Below are 23,007 nucleotides of genomic sequence, written 5' to 3'. Positions count from 1 at the left end.
CTGGCTTTGGCTAGTGAAAGTGGGATTATATGAGTCATTTTGGCTGTGTGCTTTGTCTCTATATATCTAGACTCAAATGAAATCAAGAATTTTTGCCATTTTTCATCAAAGTAACATGAGATCGAATAACACAACTCTTATTTGTTTTACTTCAAAATTTTACACTCTTGAAGCAAAGTTAAAAACCTGTGAATGCATAACTGAGAAGATGCATTTGCCAAAGAAAACAATCCGATGATGAATACGAAAAGGTAACACAACGTCAGTCTCAACAAAGTTCCAGAGAATCAAAGAAACACTACGATAGAAAATTTTCATCAGGGTTGTAATGAAATCATTCATAATCAAGCTTTGGACTTTTTGCCTTTAGTGTCTGCAGCCACTGGCTTAGCCTTGAAAGGCAAAAACGTCTCTCCGCCCATGAAAGGCTGCAAAACCTCAGGGATCTCCACGCCATTCTCTCGCTGGTAGTTCTCGAGGATGCAGCAGATGGTTCTCTCGGTGGCGGTAAGAGTCGAGTTCAGCATGTGTACGTACTGCTTCGCCTGCTCATTGCTCTGCATCCAAGAAAACCCACATCAAAGTCATTCATTACACAGGGTCGAATATATTTGCTGATAAAACGAAAAGAACAGAGAGAGAGATGTACCTTCTTCTGACCGTATCGGATCTCAAGTCTTCGAGCTTGGTAGTCTGTGCAGTTGGAACACGACACGAGCTCTCTGTAAGTCTCCGACGAAGGAAACCAAGCTTCCAAGTCGTACTTCTTAGCAGCTGCATCGTTCAATGCTCCCGAGACGATGGTAACGATTCGGTATGGAAGCTTTAGCTGCATAGGAATCATCATATACAATAGCCTAATTAGAAAACAATGAAAATTTCACAGGGTTGTAACTTTGAATATTGACATTACCTCTTGGTAAAAATCTTTCGAGTTCTGCATCATCTCGTCAAGCATTTTCCACGACTCATTATCGTTAGGACTAGTGATGCAGAACTGCTCAATCTTCTCAAACTGGTGAACACGGAAGATGCCAAGTGTGTCTCTTCCGTGGGAACCAGCCTCCTTTCTAAAGCAGGACGAGTAACCAGCATATCTGGACAACAAGATTATCATGTCAATAGGTTGTAACTCAACAGTCTACTCGCTGCTAATGTTTACCTTATGGGAAGCTCGTTCGGAGGGATCCATCATCAATATGGTATGCACAAAGAGGTTGCTCAGCAGTAGCAATAAGGTACTTGTCATCTCCTTCACCAGTCACCTAAATAAAAAAACTCCTCTCAGAATCAAAGCCCATGACAAGACTAAGAAAATAATTTAAACAGTGGAAGACCTTGTAAAGCTCTTCATCGAACTGAGCCAACTGTGCGCACTTGGCCATGACATCCTTCCTCATGAAGAACGGAGGCTGCAGTCCAGTGAACCCTCTCTTTTTCAAGAAGGTCAGCCCAAAGTTGATAAGAGCTTGGTTAAGTAGCAACCCATCTCCTTTCAGGAAAAAGCCTCTTGCTCCAGCAATCTCAGCACCTGATGTCAAAAAAAAAAACATTCTAATGAAACTCCACAATACGGATTCAGGAGGTGACAAAAGGTGTAAAGCCAATGCTAGCACCTCTCTTGGTATCCGCGATATCAAGAAGCTCAACGAGATCCACATGGTTTTTCAGCTTAAAACCAGGGGAAGCAACAAGCTTCTCACCCCAAACATCGTTCACAGCATTGTTCGCCTGCAAATGAAAATCACTTGTATAAATCACTCTCCTTTCACAATAGTCCTTCAAGGAAACAAACCTCATCGTTGTCAACAGGAACAGAGTCGTGGATGAGATTCCCAACAGTCTCCAACTTAGCCTTCAACGCAGCGTAAGCTTCCCGTACCTCAGCCTCCTTCTCAGTAGCATCACGTTTGTTCTTCTCCGTTTGCTGAATCACCTCACTCGCATCAGCACCAGACTATTTCCAAAACAAAAGTTCCAATCACTGTCAGATCATTTAATCATCCTAAGTAATAAACACAATTGAGCTAGATATAATCAGTTACTAACGATCTTGAGCTTGGCGACTTGCTTGTTAAGCTTATTGAACTCCTTGCGGAAATTATCTACTTCGAATTGACCTGAAACAAAACGATGTTAGCAATCAAAGATCGATTCCGTAACGATTGAATCATGAGATGGTTTTACGCTGGCGCCATTCTTTGTCGAGCCTGATGATCTCGTCGACGACTTCGACGCTGGCGAATCTCCGGCGTTGGGATTCGCGGATGATCTCGGGGTTGTTCCCCTTCTCTTCCCGGAAAAGATTGATGTCCAACATGTTTTGTGTGTGTGTGCGCTCTTCTCTCTGTGAGTGAAAACGGAAACGAGGATATGAATCTCAAAAGCTCAATTAAACGGATTTGGAGATGAGAAGAAGCGACGTTAAGCGATAACTTACGTAGGAGTGTGGAGAAGAAGAAGGAGATGACTCTGCGGCGATTGATTTTTACCTCTGACGCGGAGAAAGTCTATCTAGGGTTTGTGTAAATTGATTTTCTTTATTTAAATTAATAACCAACATATCCCTTGTGTTTTACTAAATCACTAAAACAACCCCACACTTTTAGATTTGTAACAAAACCCCCTTCTTTCCATCAACAATCTTCGGAGTATATCAAATCGGTCCCTATTTTTTTGGGTGCAAATCGGTCCCTAATTAAAGCGTCTATTATAATAACTTTTCCACGTCGTGGCACTACCAGAGTTTGAGAAATACTTCATCCATTCCACACATATTAAAAAAAAAACATATCAAATCATTATAATAAATATATCATTTTCTATAATTTTTAAATTTTAATACAATAATAATTTAATAAAATCAATTAATTTTATTGAAATTTACAATTTTTTATAGAAAATACAAAATTTCTATATATGTGGAACAATTTTTCTTCTAAAACGGAAGGTGTATATTCAAGAAAATAAAATTATGAAATCTTAATTAATCCAATTTTCCATCTTACTGACATGAGATAATTATAAACAAAAGATTATTTAATCACTCACTTGCAAGTCATTAATAAACAAAAGCTTATTAATCACTCACTTACAACAAGCTTACTGACATGAGATAAATATAAACAAAAGCTTATTAATCACTTACTGACATCTTATAACTATAAGAAAGAACCTTATTATATATCACTCACTTGCATGACACTAGTTCTGCAGATAATTTTGTTTATGGGCTTAGCCCAGCATATATTTTAGAGCCCAATTTGTATCTGTCTCTTCTTCTACCTAGCAAGAGAACCTCTGCAACATCTCAGGTAACAATGTTCACCAGGTTTCGTCTAGTTACGAATAAGACTTTCTCCACCACCACCGTTCTTAGGCTCGTGTCTTCACGCGCCTCCACGGACACGTCATCCTTATCTCATCATAATAGCTTGAAGGAGATACTGAGAAAGAACGGTCCACGATTCAGCGTCCCTTCCCTGCTCCAGCAACGACTCGACTCGGGCCACCCCGTCACGTTACCGGAGCTCCGGTCCATCACCCACCGCCTCATTAAATCTAACCGCCACGATATCGCACTCCAGGTTCGAAAGTCTCTCCCTTTACCAAACACAATGATATTGGATACATAAAGTTTAGATTTTTCTTTTTAGTTCAAAAAAAAAATTTAGATTTTTCCTTTCAAGTTTAAAAAAAAAAAAGTTTAGATTTTTCCTTTTTTTAGTTAAAAAGAAAAGTTTAGATTTTTGCCAGTGATGTTTTGTACAGATGATGGAGTGGATGGAGACTCAAAAAGACGTTCACTTCTCTACCTACGACACGTGTCTTAGATTGGAGTTGATCATCAAAAGCCACGGCTTGAAACAAGCAGAGGAGTATTTTGAGAATCTCTCTCTGAAAGCTTCAAAAGCATCTTATCTTCCCCTGCTTCGTGCTTATGTTAGGGATAAACTGGTTCTTGAAGCTGAATCTCTCATGGAGAAGATGAATGGATTGGGGTTTCTCGTCACTCCACACCCGTTCAACGAGATGATGAAGCTTTACGAAGCCACTCACCAGTACGAGAAAGTGGTATTAGTGGTTTCGTTGATGAAGAGGAACAAGATACCGAGAAACGTTCTTTCTTACAATCTCTGGATGAACGCTTGTTGTGAAGTATCCGGTGTGGAGTCTGTTTACAAGGAGATGGTTGATGACAAGAGTGTTGAAGTTGGGTGGAGCTCTTTATGTGCTCTAGCGAATGTTTATATCAAGGGTGGTTTTGCTGAGAAGGCGAGTTTGGTGCTTGAGAGTGCGGAGAAGAAGTTGAACAGAAGCAGTAGGCTTGGATACTTCTTCCTCATCACACTCTATGCTTCTTTAGGAAACAAAGAAGGAGTTGTGAAGCTTTGGGAACGTTCAAAGTCTGTTTCCGGCAGGGCTACTTGTGCAAACTACATATGCGTGTTGACGTCCTTGGTGAAACTTGGTGATCTTGCAGAAGCTGAAAGGGTGTTTAGTGAATGGGAGGAGACATGCTGTAACTATGATGTTAGAGTCTCAAATGTTCTTTTGGGTGCTTACATGCGTGGTGGAGATATCCGCAGAGCCGAGGGGTTGCACCACCGTGTGTTGGAGAGAGGAGGTGTTCCAAACTATAAGACTTGGGAGATTTTGATGGAGGGGTTTGTGAAGTGTCAGAGTATGGAGAAAGCTATTGATGCTATGCACCGAGCGTTTGAACTGATGAAGGACTGTCATTGGAGACCGTCACAAAAGATTGTCATGGCCATTGCTGAGTACTTTGAGAAGGAGGAGAAGATGGATGAAGCTAACAGATATGTTAGAGATTTACATCGTTTAGGTCTTGCAAGCTTGCCGTTATACAGATTGTTACTTAGAATGCATGAACATGTCCAGAGGCCAGCTTCTGACATCTATGAAATGATGAAGTTGGACAAAATTATAATGGATAGAGAAAGTTAAGGGAACAAACATTAAAGAATGTTACCATAGTAGAAATCTTTATGTGTACAAGAAGTCAATTTTTTACCCGTACAACAGGTTAACTTTTTACTTGTTCATGATACAAATGTTACTTTGAAAGTTAAAAAAATAACAAAAAATTGAAGGTTTAAAGTGTCATTAGATAAAAGTTTCAGAGTCTTTAGGGCTGGGATTTTGAACTTGCCAAACCAAATTGAAATTTTTGGTTAGTTGGGTAATGAATTGGATTTGATTCAATAGTTTCTTTTTTTAAAGTAGTTTGTTTTTCGGTTTGGTTCAGCATTCAGTTACTTCGGTTTTCTTAATAAAAAAAACTAAAAGAAGTTATAACCAAACCATATTAAACCGAACTAACTAAATTTCAAACCAAACAAACCGAAATAACTAAAGTAACCAAATTTAACCAAAAATAATCAAACTTATCCGAAATTTCAACAAACCAAAATATAATTGAAATAAAAAATTTTGGTAGGATTTTTAAAAACCGAACCGAACTTTATTATGGCTTAATTCGTAAGATTTATGTGCCTAGTTAATAGTTATCTTTATGTAACAAAATATTGTCAGTTCATACTTCTTTCAAGAGAATCCAACTTCCTATCATGTCCATAATCATGCATTAATTTCTACAAAAAGAGAAGAGACTTCACATGGAGAGAAAGCATTTTACATAATAGTAAAAAAAAAAATCAACTCTTTGAACTTCTAGTTGCAGCCTTCTAGTAGACAGTGAGCAAGTTCAAGAATGGTGATTGGTGAGAAGCCAAATATGATGTTGTTAACCACATAGCATCAGGGATACTCCAGTCTGATCAAAAGCAAATCTCAGCTCCTTTACCACCAATTGAAGCAGTGAAGCACTGAAAACCACTGGACTCTAGCTCTTCCACCACTTTCTCCACCACCGTCCCTGAAACCACTTCATTTACCAAAGAAGGATACAGCGTCAATGAGGGACAAACAAATTCAAGAACTCAAATTCCTCAATAAAGAATGATTGAAAGTTTCTGAATAAGGATACGTGTAGGTAATAGAGTGAGGACGCAGCCGCCACCACCAGCTCCAGTCAGTTTTGAGGTAAGTTTGTGCTTGAGAGTGGTCTGTATAACGGTATCAATCGAGCTGTGGCTAACCCCCATTGACTCCAGCAAGCCTTGGTTCATCTCCATGAGTTCTTTCACACTCTCTTCTTTCTCTGTCACCGAGATGTCATCTTTGGTTTGGATGATCGCAGCCACCTCTTTGCTTATAGAGTCCACAGCATTGAACACCGAGTTCATCGCCTCTGGATGTCTGACCGCTCTCTCTGACACGCCAGAGACCAGAGCCTTCGTGTTCCGACCAACTTTAGTGTTGGTGATCAACATCCTTAGAGGCATGTTTGACTTTAACCGAGTTATCTCACCTGAGCAGAACTTGATTATGTTTCCTGCAACAACCACAAACACACACAAATGGTTTTCATCTGATGAGAGGGTTTTGGATGTTTTAAGAGTTGAAACTGACCGTATGCACTGACGGTGTTGTCTATCCCTGAAGGCTTCCCATGGATGATCTTTTCTCCTTCAAACGCCCATTTATTCAGCAACTCAAGATTGGTTTCATCTAGAGAAGACCAACCTTCGCCATGAGTTTTGTCTGAAGTAGAAGATGCAATGAGAGCAGCTGTGAGAGCTACACAGAAAGCTGCTGATGAACCGAGGCCAGATCCGTATGGAAGCTCGGTTGTAATGATGACAGTAGCTGGAATGAATCTAAAAAAAACACAACAACAAGACTCAAACAATCTGAATAATGTCCTTTGAGCTCAACTTGTTTTTATTTACCCAAGGATGCTGGTGTATAACCAGAGGAAGGTAGAGATCCCAGAGGAGAGCTGGATCTTTGCCTCTGGAATGTTTTGCTCTTCAACCAAAACAGCTATTGATTTAAGTGTCTGGCTGGAGCATGAAGACGGCGTTGAACGGGAAACATTGCTTGAATCGTAAGCAATCCCTTCTTTGAGTCTGGATACAGACCAAGTAAACTCCAAGGAGAGGTCCTTGAGTTGAAGTGTAAGCCTATCATTGTTCTCATCTATCAAACAAAAAAAAAGAAAACAACCATCAATGTTAACTTCTTCCACATTTGATCTGAATCCATCTGGTACTAAGGTCAAGTCATTTGCTAATTAGACATGCTTCTAGACTCTTACATCAACACAATGTCCAAAAGATTATTACATGAACATTCCAAAGTCTAGAACCTGAATGAAGAGGAAGGCGGAGAGTGACGTAAGTGTAGAGATCAATGGCTGCAGCTACAGCTGTGGAACCATGAACAACAGCGTGTTCTCCTGCAAGTATGATCTTCCCCGGAGCTCTCGCTTTCACTTCCATGTTTCTAAATCAATGTTACATAAACAGAATGTCAAGGAAACATACAGAACCATTAACAACAATAGAGTCTATGTAACTGGAACACCAACTCAAGAAGAGATATATAACAGTGACGTTGTTACAAAACGTGAATCAGACCAAATGGTATTTGTATAATTGAGATCTGAATCAAACTAAAGACCAAAGCTTTGGACTTCACAACCAAAATGGTAAAAAATGTGAATCAGATCAAAGCTGCTCGGATCCCAAAACAAAAACGAAATTTTAATATTCCTTCTCTTATTGTACCTGGAATTGCCAAGAACAGAACCCCTAGAAGAAGATGGACACTGTCTGGAGAAGCCTCCTCAATCTTACTTTTCATTTTGGATTTGTTTTGTTTGGTTTTCACACGTGTTTTAAAGAAGAACAGGTTGGAATGGAAGAAACGTAGGAGACACACACAGTCCCATACGCATTTAGCAACAATGTCTATTTCTATTAGATGAGAAACAAGAAGACATAAATTGCGCAACAGAGTACGTTTGTGTTAAGTTCTATGGACTTATGGCTTATTCAAAAAATATATAATCTTTATGAAGTTAGCAATGCTAAAAGAGTCAATGAAGGATTAAGTCTTTTGAGTTATTAGCTCATAAGTTCATTACAAAAACAATGTTTCAAACAACTGAACAAACATAACTCTCTTCATTCCTAGATGATATCCATGAGGCCTCTTTCATAATCATCTGTACGCATTGGGTAGACGATAACCAGACATGACTATTTTGTCAGCAAACATCTTGCCAGTCTTGGGCATGACATGCCAGTGGAGTGTCAAGTTGAAGTCTTTCCCTCGGAGGTTGTGTCCCTACAAAGATCCCATTAACAACAACATATCAGAGATACTCTCTTGCCCCCCAGTAAGAGTTCTGTAAGTTTCTTTTGATATATATACCTGGTCTATGAAACGGTACTTGTTTGAGATTTGAATCCAGAAGTTGGCTTCCTCTTTCTCTGGTATTATAGCATCCCATAGAGAAACCTGCCAAAACGTCAAGTACATGGCATGTCAACAAAGGATGTCCTCATCTAACATTAGAGGCATCAACACACAAGAACCACATAAAGCAAAGTAGATTCATACCTGATTCAGTGAGTTCTTTGAGGTTTCATACTCTGCTGCTACAAAAGCGAACACCTGCAAAATGTTTTGGTTTATGTTTGTTTTGTGTTCTTCCAACCAATATTCAAAAAGAAGTATCCAACAAGACAGTATGAGATAAGGGAGACCTCAGGTTAAAGCATTACCTGCTTTGTGTTCCAAGTAAATAGTGACTGCAAGTCTGCTGTTATGTTCAGTGTCAAGCTGACCTGAAAACACGTAGTAAAATTCAAAGCATTTAAAATATATATATGCAACTGATAAATGGCAGCCTGATGACTCGATAAAGAAGAAAAAACTGCTGGTGTGCTGTAAAATAACCGAGTTTGTACTTCTTTAACTAATATAACATCTGAAGTATATTAATCAACTTCTACAATTTGAGTTCAGTCAAGAGTATGTTTATATTTTACTACAAATGTTCAAAAGAAAGCGTGGCATCTAAATCCCTATGACCATAAAAGTCAAGAAACACTAAGCATTAAGATGTCTCTTTACAAAATCTCATACCAAAGCACAAAGTTAGAAGTCATGACTCTTAGCCTGATTTCAACCATCAAGAAAAGAAAAAAGAAGCAAAAGTTTATGTTCACTTGAACTCCACACTCTTTAGATAGACAGAGAAGGAAGTGATGATGAAATAAGCATTGATTTATCAAACAGATACACTCAAACATATATTGTAGGCTCCTCAAACCAAGCAATTATCTGATGAATTAGAAAAAAACACACAAGGAAGGGGCAAGACAATGAAAGCTAACCTCATCATTTCCATGGGGTTGCTTCTGAAACCAATTGATATTCAATATCTGCACACCACATCACAACCCATTACATAAAAATTCAAGCTTTTTCACAACCCATATAACAAAATTTCCAGAAAGGCTCAACCTTTATCAGTTTCTTACCACAAGAGAGGATAGAATCTAACACAGTTAAGGATCTAAAACAACTTAACTGTATCATGCACATATAGACCCAGTATGCACTAAGAGATCTCTTAATTAAAAAAAAAGGCAAACCTGGATCTGAGCAGAGGGAGTTTGGTTACTGAAGTTATCAGAGAAGGACGCAATCGCGCAGATGAAGGCTAGTATTGTGACAGCGAACGTGAGGAGAGCGTTCGCTCTGTACCCAAAAGAATGCATCTTCTTTAAATCACTCGTCGAAACGTTTCTCCACTAGGAAGGAAGAAGAAGAAGAAGAAGAAGAACGTTTTTATTTATTTTATTTAAAAAAAATAATTAATTAATGTTTTATTTATTTCCTTGACTGACTGATATGCTGCAATGTGATTGGCCAAGCCACGTAGAATACTAATGTGATGATATAAACCGGCATTGCGGTTTACAATATCACCGGTTCAGAGATTGATTGATCGGATATGTCTCTCTGGTGAAAATTGTTCGAATAATATGTAATTTAATTCTATATATTTACATCTTTTAAATATATGTAATTCTATACATTTACATCTTTTAAATGTTTTGCTAGAAGTTTGATTGGATGATAAAAAAAAATAATTCTTTTATAAAAGATCTACCAATCAAAATCCAAAACTAGACATAAAACCGTAAAAGAGTTGATGCAGAGAGTGGAGTATAAATGTTCACTGATCCAGTCCGATTCGATCTTAAAACTTGATTATTGCAGCTAGGAAATCAGTTTCTTGATCATCTTTATCGTCTTGTGGCAAACCAAAAAGATAAAAAATATTGTTGTGTTCAGGATTAGATATAGGATTTTAAAAGTAATTAACATTTATTAAAAATTTTAACCAAAAAAATTCATAATTTAGAAACTTATTTCTATTTATATAACCTCTACAAAAATTGAAAGTCAAAATCAATATTTTGTTGGGTTGTACATATATCAGACCCTGAAGGTGTTTGTGATTGCCCAACGATCGGATGGCACTATAAGATCATCTCTAAACAAGCTGCATGTAGTGTGGAGGGGAGTGAATGATCAACCTTTTACTTTATTAGGATTTTAGTTTCGTTTCTCGTATGTATATCATTTTATCTGCCTAAACACTTTTGTAACCACTCTCGTAACCTCTTACTAAAATATTCCACAGAAGGATCAAGGATATACACTTTTGTTTTTGGTAAAAAGATGGTTGGAGTTTGAAGATGCTAAGAGAAAAGTTACAACATGCGGCAAGCACATATACTAAAAAGAGTTACAATGGTATCTTGTTTGTCACATCATCGTGTGTAGTAAGAATATAGGCAACAACGATGAATTTGTATTCACGTTTAGAATTATTGTATAGTCAACGGAACCTTCCTTGGAATTGAAGGATGGGATTATTGGGTACCCGTTATCATGAGTTTTGGTAATTTACACATTATCTTTCCAGAACAAATTTGATTAACTTTCATACGTCAATTTGTTGAACAAGTAACCTACGGATCCGTATAAAGGCGGTGACCAAGTCTTTGTCCATCTTTTTTGGCTGTCAAAAGTCATCGTCTATCTAGATGACATACATAGGGAATGAAGTTGCCATATTTGATACTCCAAGTTTAATTAGATTAAAAAGATTTTCTCAGACTATTTTTGGCCCCATGTAACGGGAATCTCGTATTAGAAAGTTCAAATGATTAATTGTCGGAGCTCAGTGAGGATAAGATTATATGAATTGTATGATTCTAATTAAAACATGGAGTAAGTTTCAAATCAAACTCAAACATGAGTACACTTTTTTTATTAAATCCGTCTACAACACTAGCCCAAAAAAATTAAACAAGTAAGTTGCTAACAAATTTATTAATTATGAATTATCGTATTCGTTGAGTAAAATAATTATCATGTTAGTGATTTTTAATTATTTAGAAATGAATTTTATGATTAACAAACTGACAATTCTAACTATTCAAAAACACATACTATATTGGTAGCATACGAAATTAAAATAGACAATCAAATCCATTACATTTTGCTAAGATACACTACCAAACCAAACTATTACATTTCTAACTACTAAAATATATTTGGAAGCCTTTATTCAACAAGTATATTCTATATCTTCTCTTCTATGTATCCTTGGTCGACGAATAAGACTTTTCTTGTTTGTTTCTTAAAGAACAGAGAGGTCAATCTCCACCCAATACTACTCATTGTTCTTTGTTTGACTTTAATGGTCGATTTCTTTCTGAAGAAAAAACATAATATAAAACAATACAATCTCCTTGTCCATGGGATTGACATTAAAAAAGGAAACATAATATAAATATCTTACATCAAAAAAAGGAAAAAGAAAATAAAAGAATTGCGTAAAATCTTTTGTATGAACAACACAAACTTTTTTTTATAGAATAAGACAGAAGCCACCTAAACCGGTAATCTAACGGAACCACTAGATAAACCAACTGTACCCGTATGTTGACCTCGAACCGATGATGTTCCTTCACCGTCTTTATTAACTTCAACTCTCGGCGAAGGAACCGGCGTAGTCCTCCACATAAAAGACGGGTTTCTAAGAAAATTCCATCGTTCTGCTCGTACCGAATCACCGGTTGGACTTGTTACTGCATTTGCTTTGACACTACCGTTACCACCTAGCCTAATCGAACCATCGTCCCTACTCCTCCACAAAAACGACGGTGTTTTGATAAACAACCACCGGTCCGACCGAGCCCTTGACCGTTCAACCGGTTTACCACTCCTCGATCGAATCAAAAGACTATTCGACCGGTTCATCTTCCAATTCGCCATAATCTTTTTCCTTAACTCTTCCGGTAACCTTAACGTAAACCGCTCGGTACATTCTCCAGGTAACACCACCGAATGCCCCGTCGTGTGCGACCTCGGGAGCTTGACACGTGCCACACTCCCGTCTTCCACCGCCGGTTCAGGAACCACCGTTTGCTGCGACTCGAGATCAATTTCGGTTACCACTTCCGGTTCGACCGGCCCAGCTGTTGTCTGCTCTTGCTCAGCGAGATTGGTCCGGCAAACCGGACAAGTCACGTGACTCTTCAGCCACGCGTCGATGCAGTGAGGGTGGAACACGTGATCGCACTTAGGCAGCAAACGCAGCGTTTCGTCGTCCTCGAACTCGTTCAGACATATCGCACACTCCAACGCGCCTTTACCTATCTTCTGCGTCTTTACTTCAGAGTAAACGAAAGTCGGGAACGTCTCGAGCATCTCCGCGTCTAGCCCACGCGCCACCGTCGCGTTTATCACTCTCCTCGCGCCTACACGTGGGTTAACGCTGCCGCCGTCGGATGCGCTGGTGCAGTGACGGAGGTAGATGGTGAAGAAGCCCATGAAGAAGAGAAGAGCGATCACCACCACCACGACAACAGCCATGACTGGACTTAACCTGCCGCCGTAGTCATACGGGTTGTTCGGGTCGGATTGGCTCGGTTGACCAGAAGCTAGCTCCGACATGGTTAGTAGTAGTAACAGGACAACAGCTAGTAAAGCTGGTTGCTTTCGATTAGGACCACCATCGAAGAAGCTCTTCATGCTTAAAGGTTTTGTTTTTTTAATTGAAGTTAGTTATGAGGAGAAGAAGGTGAAGTTTATAGAGAAGGTTTATTTGAAAAGTTGAAGGCTTGGAGAAGAAGAGAGGAGGAAAGACTCAAAGAGGGTGGTGGGACCAGTTTGGGGGTTGTGACATCAGCAAATGTGTCACTAGCTGAGCTCCACGTAGACAGGGAGACTTTTCCAATTGAGGTGGGAGTGAAAGTCATAATAGTTCGGTGACTTTGAATACGTTGACATGGTCTTATATATATATATATTTTTTTTTTTTACATGGTCTTATATTTCATTTATCAAACATATTATATGAAAGGAATCATTTAAAATTGGTCAATTTCAGATTCTTTTACCCATGCATTTGCAAGTTTCATTCATAGTATTACTGAAATCTCTTGACATTTTAAATTTTTAGTGAGAAAAGTGTAATAAGTTGCATGTTATGGTTTATAGATTTCATCAACTTTAGAACAAGTTAGTGACATTTGTTACCATGCTATATTCGTTTTTTTTTAATGTTAATACAAAAATTTGGTTAAACAAAAGGGGTTATTTGTGAAATAACCAAGAAAATAAACAAAATTAGTTTTCTAGAGAGAGAGTAGAGAGAGATAGGAAGATAAAAGGGGAGAGAGAGTGTGCTTTTGGTTGTTTAGTTAATTTTTTTTTTCTTAGTCACTGAGTGCAATTTCTCTAAACAAAAAGCTAAATGACATTTTTCAAAAAAAAATATGTACGTAACTTAAGTAAAAGAAATGATAACGATGTTTTATCTAAATTATGAAAAAACATTTTTCTTAATTTTACAAAAGTCAAATTACTATAATATTAATATTTATAGTATAATTATCCAATTTCAATCACTTATTTTTTATAAGGGTTTTCGCTTGAAATACAAATTGGATATAAGCAATAATGAACCAACAAGGCTTACAAAACAAGACACACGATGAACCTCATCAAAATAAATGGTAAAGTAGTAGGAAAGGAAACTTAAGGGAGGGAAAGATCATCAAATTGAGATTTTATAATCCAATGTAATGGCAAAGACAAAACAAACATGAATAAACCAAACTTTCAAAAAAAAAAAAAGAACTTTCTCTTTACTAATCGTAGCCATCTTTCGTAGGTCCTACTTTGATATTTGCATCCTTCTAGAAAGCTCTTAGCCATCGCAGCTTCATAGGTCTATCGTGATCACTACTAACCCATATGATTTCTAATTATAACTTACGCACTTTAGTTAGGGGGCGACTGGTTTTCCCACTACCACCCGCAAACGCAGCTTTTGCGGTTGGTAGCGGTTGTCAGCGGTTTACAACAATCACTCAAATCGCTTTAAACCGTATCAAACCGCTTCAAACCGCTTCGAATCTCATTAATTCAAAAGGTGGCTCCAGCTAGCGTTTGCAGACGGTTGCGGGAGGGTAAAAAAATTTCTTTTTTCTAAACAATATATATAAAAAAGTAAAAATATTTAATAAAAAAAATTAAAATTGAAATTATGAAAATATTAAAATATATATATTATATTTTAATTAATATTATAAAATTTTATAATAAAAACAATTTCAATAAATTTTCAAAAATTAAAATTATAACTTTCTAAATATAAATTTTATATTTAATATAATTTTATGATTTTTGATATTTTTTATAATTATATTGAATACAAATATTGTTAATTTATTATTTGACTATTACCGCATTAGGTAGTTAACCAGTCACAAATCACCCGCAAACGCACCAATTTTTAACCGCAGTACCAGTCGTACAAATCTCTTAAAACCGCTAGAAACCGCAACCGTCCGCATCCACAAACTCCCGCAACCGTAAATGCAACCGCTGCGTTTGAACCACTCAGGTCCTTAGTAGTCGGCATTTGATAAAAAAAAGTTAGTAGTCGGCATTTGATAAAAAAAAGTTAGTAGTCGGCGTAATGAAAAATGATTCGGCATTTCTGTTTTTTTTTTCTCTGAAGTTTTAACCACAACAGCAAAAAAAATAATTGTAGAATCACAGTATTAAGTATATATGCTCGGTCAGTCGGTCGCTCCATCGCTAGTCTCCACAAACAACAGTTATATATCATTTTCGATTTGAATTAGTAAAAACTAACAAGTACATTAACTAATTTTAATAGACTGTTATATATACCGAGTTCAAATATGCGAGAAACTATATTACTATAGCTTAGGCAAATGTTTTAGGTTTTACTGGAAAATTTAAGGTTGAATTATTCGTTGTACTAATTCTCTAGAGAATTACTTAAGTTTCTACCCAAACACCCTAGTTAACGTATCAGCGATTATATTTGTAACGAAAATAAGATCTTTGAATTTTTTACTCTATTTTTTATTTGTTTTCCAATTTAGATTTTGCTGGAAAATTTAAGGTTGAATTATTCGTCGGTACTAATTTTCTAGAGAATTAATTAGTTTGTTCTACTCAAACACCCTAGTTAACGAAACAACAACGATTATATTTGTAAAGAAAATAAGATCTTTGAATTTTTACTCTACTTTTTATTTGTTTTCCACTATTCTGCAATGTTACCGAAAGAAGCTAATATCATTTTAAATTTAGTTGGAATATTAAAGACAGATAATCTTGTTATATATTTGGGTCAAACATTATCATTCTTGTGAAGGGAGAAAATAAAGTCGAAGCAGAAGCAGCTGACTTGACTTGGTCGCCGGTGGCGAGTCTGGCGACCAACTGTTATTACATTGACCCAGACTTGCATGAGGGAAAAACATCACGTACTTTCTACTTGCAAAGAAGAGACGACACATTGTTTTCTATGGAGTTACGTAACTAACCACTGTTGACTGTTCTTCGCCATATAAAACTACGTGCCGTTTGTTCGTATGCCTTGTTTTTTACTCTCTACAGAAATAAAAAACCTTTTTGAGTTTTGACTTCATATGTAGAAATGATAATTGATGAATCATGTGAAAGTTGAATACTTTTTCAAAAGAATGTTCCCTTTGTTTAACGTTATGGTTATAGTATAAAACCAATGACGTTTTATATCCATACGCAAGAATCTTGAAGTAACACAGCAACGTGAATTACAGTCTGTTCTATCATCGAAGACATGGTTCAAAATTCATCCGTTAGTTTCTTGTAAGCGCTTTGAAAAATTTGCAATATTCTTGTTACCATTCCTGCTTTTCCTTCACCGAGCAATGAACTCGGATTAATAAGCGTCATGAAACAAACCACACAAGTGTTCTAAAGTTTGGTCTTTGTTGGAAACAAGAATGTTAAATCTTCTTCTCTCTTACAGTGGCTCGGGTAATGCATGGAATACAGTAATCTGCATGAGTGAGAACTCGAACCTTTCTTCACCATGATACTGCATCAAACATTAGTTTTCAAATGCTACATACAGATTCAGCAGGCATTTTCAGAGAGTAAATACTCCATCTGAGCCTATTCGTGACCTTAGAAATTGGTTGCACAAGTTTCAGAGACAAAGCCATCCTTGTCAAGCATGCATGATTGCATCATCGACGTTGGCATTGTTTCTTTCAATCTGTGTCATTATAAGTACAGACAAATCATCTTAAAATGGTGTCCTAATAACATATAATCACCGATATAACTTGATGCAGGGGAAGAAATAGAACATTTGCAAGTACGTTATTGAGGAGGTTTATTGTAGTTGTATCTGAATAATCTGTCCTTTTGTTGCATTATATATTAAACTGAAGCTAAAAGTTACATTTTCTTATTTCTTTCCCTTGTTTGCAGGTCATTGCTTCGACCTATATGGGAATCATCTTGGGCTAGACAGTTAGAATAAGTAGGCAATCCAAGTCTCACATCAGATATTAGACCAAAGAAAATCTAATCTATAAGTCTAGTCTAACTCTATTTAGTATGAGAGTTTTTCGTTCACATGAACAAATCCGTGATGGCTTAGGTTCAAAGCCAATAATATCACATTATTGACTGTGATAAAAAAAATACTGAAATCAAGAATCAACAACCTAGTTTTCGAAGGTTTTATGTTTAAAGATAGAATGTTTCTTTGTTTCAGAGCCGTTGGCATGGTCGTTTACAAAGAGGTGTTGTGTTCTTCCTTAACTTCAAGCACACACAATGTTGTAACCATCACGAAGACTTTAGAAGAAGTGGAAAATGAAGAGCGTGTACAAGATGACAAAACCCTTGTGAACTGTTAAGTAGTTTTCTGCATTGCCGTTTTTATAGCATCTATTGTAGGAAACTATGTAAAGAGTTCTTGTTGTTGCAGTGGCATTCAAGCAGTCGCGGTGGCTTACTTTAGATCAGCCTATGCTCCCACAAATCATCCGCTTGAATCAGTAAGTAACTATATTCTATCTAATATCGGGTCTTGGTTTTATAAGAATGTTCTCATCATATCCTAAGCGTATATCATTGGATTCTTTCAAGAAACAACATCTATGGAGATGATGTGAGGATGCAGAGTATATTCCCAAAAGTGTCAAACGTGTTCTTGTTGCGTGAAGACGTTTACCATATACAAAGATCAAGTTACATCAGAACTGAGAATCTATGGCGCTTACCTCAGGTATAGAGTAGAAAGAAGAAGAGTTTAACGCTATGATTTATTCAGTCTCTCTGTGGCATAATCTTTGATATGTGTAGGAACAAGGAAAGAGTTATAATAAACGAGAAGAGCGGTTACCTCATGCGCACAGAGGTATGCTCATCAAATGAAGTCAGTGCTTCGAGTTTTATAAACTTAAACGCGTTGCTTCTCCAGGTTATTTCCAAAGTACTTTATCATCTCACAATTAAACTTCTTTGATTGAACCTTGTCATAAAGTTTTATTGTACGGTGCACTATAATTTTTGGTGTATTATACTTTTCTAATTATATAAAATAAAATTTAACTTCATCGGCTCATCGTTGCCCTAGCTAATTCTAATGCGGTATCTTGCATTGTCCTAGCTTAGTGTTTCTTTGGCTTAGTTTTTAGTTTATCGCATAGAAAACCTTACTTCAGCTGAATCTTTTTTCGAATATTTTCTTGTAACTCATAAAAGTATTGTTTGACTATAAGAATATGCAAATATTTTTCATATTTATGATCATGGCTATGGTTTAATATGCAAAATTTTAATAAAGGCTTGTGCAGGCCGGGCTCATTTAGTTTATGGGCCTTGAGCTGAGAAATGTTTTTTCCTCCAAATTATGACCGTGTAATTTTGAATTATGACCTTAATCTATACTAGAGGTGGACCCGCTGATAGAGCGGGTGTTTTTTTCTGTTTATATAGTGTAACTAAATATTTTTTACACCATTATATAATATATAAAAATTGTAATAAAATGGTGACAAAAATACATCACAGAATACATACATTACTGTTATATAACTCCACTAATAGTAAAAGTAAAATAATTTATATAACTGTAAATGTAAATATCACGCGAACATTTATTTTTATTTAACCGATATCATTTTTATTTACCCGATATCGAGTTGGCTAGTGGTAAAGGAAATGCTAGTAGCCTTTCATTGGTCGGGTTTGATACGTGTTGGAAAGAATTATTTACAACATTTGGGTTCCCAGTAAAAAAGAGAAACCATTTTTCATTTTTTAGGATATACTTTTGTTTTCTATAAATAATATAATATTTATTAATTTTTTCATGTATTATGTATTTTTTATTATGACTATACACATAATAATTAAAATAGTTTTTTTTAGTTTATTTTTAGTTTATGTGTGTGTTTTCCATAAACTAACATATATATGTGAAAATAATATTTGAGATGTTTTGATAGGTTTTTGGTCATAAATGATAACTATTTTTAAATTTCCAACCCATTATATAAGTAGTCTTAATTTTTAATTCCTCAACCTGATATATAAATATTCGTCATGTATTTTTAGTAAAATATTTATATTATACTTATTAAAATGAGCAATTTGTTAGAATGAGTAATTGCATTTCTTTTATTTATATTATTATCAAATTAATTTTATTTTAACTTATTGACTTTAACATTTTATGATATGTAGGATTTTTATTTTATTTGAATTTGTTTTTTTTAGAACATTGTTATCTTGTCTAAATTTTTTTCTTTACATATAAAACTTGAAGAATATTCTTTTGAAACTTTCCCTATTACAATTTTCTCGTAAGAAATTTTTTATGTGTTTTTAATTTTTTTAATACTAATACTTAAATGTACATGTTATTACCAAATCTAATATTTCAAATCCTTACTAAAGAAAAATAATTTAATGTAAAATAAAAAAATATCGTCAATTAAATAGATTAGTCAAATTGGTTATTTGAAAATTTTAATTAGGTACAAATTTATAATTATCAAGTAAAATAGATCTTTTTAAATATTTTCTCATTATTAAGTTTTTATTCTCAAATAAGACACATCCTTTAATTTTTTTAAATATTGTTAATTGATTTAATTAACAATAAAACTTTGAAAAATGTAATAAACATTATTTAATAGAAGATAATATCCACGGATTCATGGAAAGAAGTTTTCTACTTTACATATTAAGGTTTATAGTATTAATGTGCATTAAGTGTAATAGATATCATGAATTTGTTGTGGAATAGATTTAGAAAAAAAAAATTGGATTTAAGTTTATTAATTACTTCAGTGGCATTGTATTGAAATTAAGTTGTAAGTCTTAGGGTTATTTCTTATTTGTACTTTCATTTTAATAAAGTAGATATATTATTATCAAATTAATTTTATTTTAACTTATTGACTTTAACATTTTATGATATGTAGGATTTTTATTTTATTTGAAAATTTTTTTTTAGAACATTGTTATCTTGTCTAAATTGTTTTCTTTACATATAAAACTTGAAGAATATTTTTTTGAAACTTTCCCTATTACAATTTTCTCGTAAGAAATTTTTTATGTGTTTTTAATTTTTTTAATACTAATACTTAAATGTACATGTTATTACAAAATCTAATATTTCAAATCCTTACTAAAGAAAAATAATTTAATGTAAAATAAAAAAATATCGTCAATTAAATAGATTAGTCAAATTGGTTATTTGAAAAATTTAATTAGGTACAAATTTATAATTATCAAGTAAAATAGACCTTTCAAAATATGTTCTCATTATTAAGTTTTTATTCTCAAATAAGACATATCCTTTAAATTTTTTAAATATTGTTAATTGATTTAATTAACAATAAAACTTTGAAAAATGTAATAAACATTATTTAATAGAAGATAATATCCACGAATTCATGGAAAGAAGTTTTCTACTTTACATATTAAGGTTTATAGTATTAATGTGAATTAAGTGTAATAGTTATCATGAATTTGTTGTGGAATAGATTTAGAAAAAAAAAATTGGATTTAAGTTTATTAATTACTTCAGTGGCATTGTATTGTAATTAAGTTGTAAGTCTTAGGGTTATTTTTTATTTGTACTTCTATTTTAATAAAGTAGATGTTTTAACAATTTAAGATCCTAGTTTCTTAATAAAATTATAAAGGAAAAGAAAGTACATAATGCTAATGCAAAAGCACTCCGAACACTTGTCTTAAGCCGCACTGGGTTTGGGTATTAATTGCGTAAAGCTCTTAACAGAAAAAACCAGAAAACATATATGCTTTTTGGGGGGGGGGGGGGGGGGGGGGGGGGGGGGGGGGGGGGGGGGGGGGGAGGGGGTAAATGTTAAATGAAAACATATATGCTTCTTTCTTCTTTTTTAGGCCGTGTAAGATGAGATGATCACTAGTTTGACGCCACGATATGGAAGGGCTAATATTAATCATAGAATCTGGAATGATAGGCTCTTAATGTTTACTGCATTTTCGTGAAGCATTAAGGAATAATGATGAAACGAAGCAATTTGCTTAGAAACTAGCTAAAATGTAGAATGGATTTTCACAAAAATTTAGTAATATTGGCATTGCATCAGAGAATATCAGACACTTCATTACAATGAAACAATCCCTTGACTGGTCGATGTAACTTGTAAGTTGTAATCAGGCCCCTCAAATTTAATTAAGATCGACAATTTTAACTCAATCCAATTCTGACTAAACTTTCCTTATTTGTTTTTTCTTTTTCTTGTTATGTTATTATCACTTACATTTTAATTCTGAAAAATCATTGAAAACACCGTGGTCCTTTTGCGCAAAAAAAAAGAACACCATTGTCCTTATCCATGCCATGTCAAGCGATCCTGATCGTAAATGTACTTCTCTTGATTCATTATATATAATACATTTTTGTCAGAAATAAATTAATAAGTGAACCCTACATCTTTGGCTTCAAGCCATTTAATGTCATAGAAAAAAAGTGGGGCATCGTTCTATCGACCAAACTTTTACCATTGGTCATTTGTGACATGCGTGTTTAGAGTATGTGAAAGCGATACAACATATAAATTTCTAGAAACTACATTTAAGAACTTACTATAACAACGACGAAAACAAAAAAGATGACTTTTAAAAATTAAGAAAATATAAGCGGTCCATCAGTTTGGTTATGATCGATGACGCGTGGTGAAAGTGACTATCATAATTATAATTTATAAATATTTTGCTCTACCCTTATGTGCCAATCACTGTGTCATTTGCCAGCAGAAAACATAAAAAAACATACCTTGAAATGAACAAATGTGGTCCCTAATCCATAAAATCATACCTTGAAATGAAGGGATGAGAGCATTTGGAAATCGATCATTTATCGGCATTTCATATACATACAAGTTGAATTGCAATGATGTCCTTTTGATTTCTAGCCTGCGATTTGTTGGAAAGTATGTATATTTACTGATATATCTATAACATCCCAGTTTCTTAATATATATATATACACAGTTACACACATATATAATAGCGTATTTAGAAATGTACAAAATAATTTATTTGGTTATATATCATTAAAATACACTTATATTTTCGATTACTCGTTACAAAAACATAAAATTAGACATGATTGAGGTCAATCATTTTATGAAAAATCAACACTGGATTAGTAAAACAAGTATGGATCGGATCTTCCTAATCATGTGTCGGACCTTCAAGTTAAATAAGTCTTTTCTTTTTTTTTTGAAATTTGGCCGGCATAAAAGGATGTGAAGTTCGCCTCTAAGCGGAGTAACTACTTTACATAGTGTAAGCTAATAAACCAAAAATATGAGAAATCAATATTAAAGCCCTTTGCAAGTGTTTTATTTTGGCATGAGTGAGGCTCAGGCCTTTGTTTAACGCATGCTTGGAGACAACTTTCGGTTAAGAATACTGATAGATATTAGTTGTGTTTTTCTCTCTTTTCACTCTCTTTATTCTAAAAAAAAAAAACTAAAAAGGAGTGTTTTGTACCTTTACTATTTTCTTTCGACCAAAAATGGTCTATAACTAAATAAATAGAGAACTTGCATCATGTACACAAAATTTTCTTCCTAATTAAAGAAATATCCGAAATCCTATATGACGGTACCTTGATTGCTAGACACAAAAGTTTACTATCATAGTAGGTAGATTGCTAATATCTATGTTTTTTGTATTATAAACCAGATATATAAATAAATAAATAATTATTTTACACAAATGTCATGCATTTAGACTCTTGATTAGTTATTAAAATAACAAACTAATTAATATATATGTATATATGTATATATAATTTTAATAACTCTCAACTAGTCTTATTATATTTTCTTTCTAGCCCTGTTCGCACATTGTGGTTGCGAATATTCTCGGTGATACAAAAGAAGATAATAATAAAAAGTTGTTGCTACTAAAGATGTCAACGGTTGCTTGAAAAAACAGCTCAAATGTCGCTATGAGCCTATGACGAAGTTGCCAGTGTTATATTTATGCAGTAATGATTTAATTTCGAAAAGAATAGAACCTCTTTTTCATCTATAAAAAATGTATATTATTTTGGAATAAAATTTTAGTTTCCATTTTTCACATGTTCTATTAATAATATAACACTAGATTTTGATACTGCAGTAACTTTTTTGGTTTATATTTTATGTA

At 34.7% G+C, this 23,007-nt stretch overlaps 4 protein-coding genes and 1 pseudogene across 4 annotated transcripts; 1 reads left to right on the top strand and 4 right to left on the bottom strand.

The window, feature by feature from the left end:
• Positions 1-213: 213 nt before the first annotated feature.
• Positions 214-2,577, bottom strand: LOC125605134 (annotated as a pseudogene).
• A 625-nt stretch (positions 2,578-3,202) lies between these two features.
• Positions 3,203-5,060, top strand: LOC125574905 (pentatricopeptide repeat-containing protein At5g27460-like). Its single transcript, XM_048775124.1, has 2 exons — positions 3,203-3,587; positions 3,772-5,060. The coding sequence occupies exons 1-2, from the start codon at positions 3,321-3,323 to the stop codon at positions 4,966-4,968; spliced, it is 1,464 nt and encodes a 487-aa protein (XP_048631081.1). The 5' UTR covers positions 3,203-3,320; the 3' UTR covers positions 4,969-5,060.
• Positions 5,061-5,563: 503 nt separating this feature from the next.
• LOC111198505 (mevalonate kinase-like) lies at positions 5,564-7,796 on the bottom strand. The gene is made up of 6 exons (XM_022705699.2): positions 7,656-7,796; positions 7,235-7,371; positions 6,816-7,065; positions 6,496-6,743; positions 6,011-6,418; positions 5,564-5,908 (listed from the first exon to the last, which is right to left on the bottom strand). Exons 2-6 carry the CDS (start codon positions 7,365-7,367, stop codon positions 5,802-5,804), a joined length of 1,146 nt encoding a protein of 381 aa, XP_022561420.1. The 5' UTR covers positions 7,368-7,371; positions 7,656-7,796; the 3' UTR covers positions 5,564-5,801.
• A 122-nt stretch (positions 7,797-7,918) lies between these two features.
• Positions 7,919-9,747, bottom strand: LOC125605133 (signal peptidase complex subunit 3B). The gene is made up of 6 exons (XM_048775125.1): positions 9,534-9,747; positions 9,273-9,320; positions 8,658-8,720; positions 8,494-8,547; positions 8,305-8,391; positions 7,919-8,217 (listed from the first exon to the last, which is right to left on the bottom strand). The coding sequence occupies exons 1-6, from the start codon at positions 9,657-9,659 to the stop codon at positions 8,092-8,094; spliced, it is 504 nt and encodes a 167-aa protein (XP_048631082.1). The 5' UTR covers positions 9,660-9,747; the 3' UTR covers positions 7,919-8,091.
• A 1,943-nt stretch (positions 9,748-11,690) lies between these two features.
• Positions 11,691-13,107, bottom strand: LOC125605135 (E3 ubiquitin-protein ligase ATL31-like). The gene has a single exon (XM_048775126.1). It carries the CDS (start codon positions 12,991-12,993, stop codon positions 11,851-11,853), a length of 1,143 nt encoding a protein of 380 aa, XP_048631083.1. The 5' UTR covers positions 12,994-13,107; the 3' UTR covers positions 11,691-11,850.
• Positions 13,108-23,007: the final 9,900 nt, after the last annotated feature.

This window comes from Brassica napus, unplaced genomic scaffold, assembly GCF_020379485.1.
Source record: "Brassica napus cultivar Da-Ae unplaced genomic scaffold, Da-Ae ScsIHWf_70;HRSCAF=126, whole genome shotgun sequence".
NCBI lineage: Eukaryota > Viridiplantae > Streptophyta > Magnoliopsida > Brassicales > Brassicaceae > Brassica > Brassica napus.
Note: the sequence above shows the minus strand (reverse complement) of the source record. Positions and strands in the feature narration are given on the sequence as shown.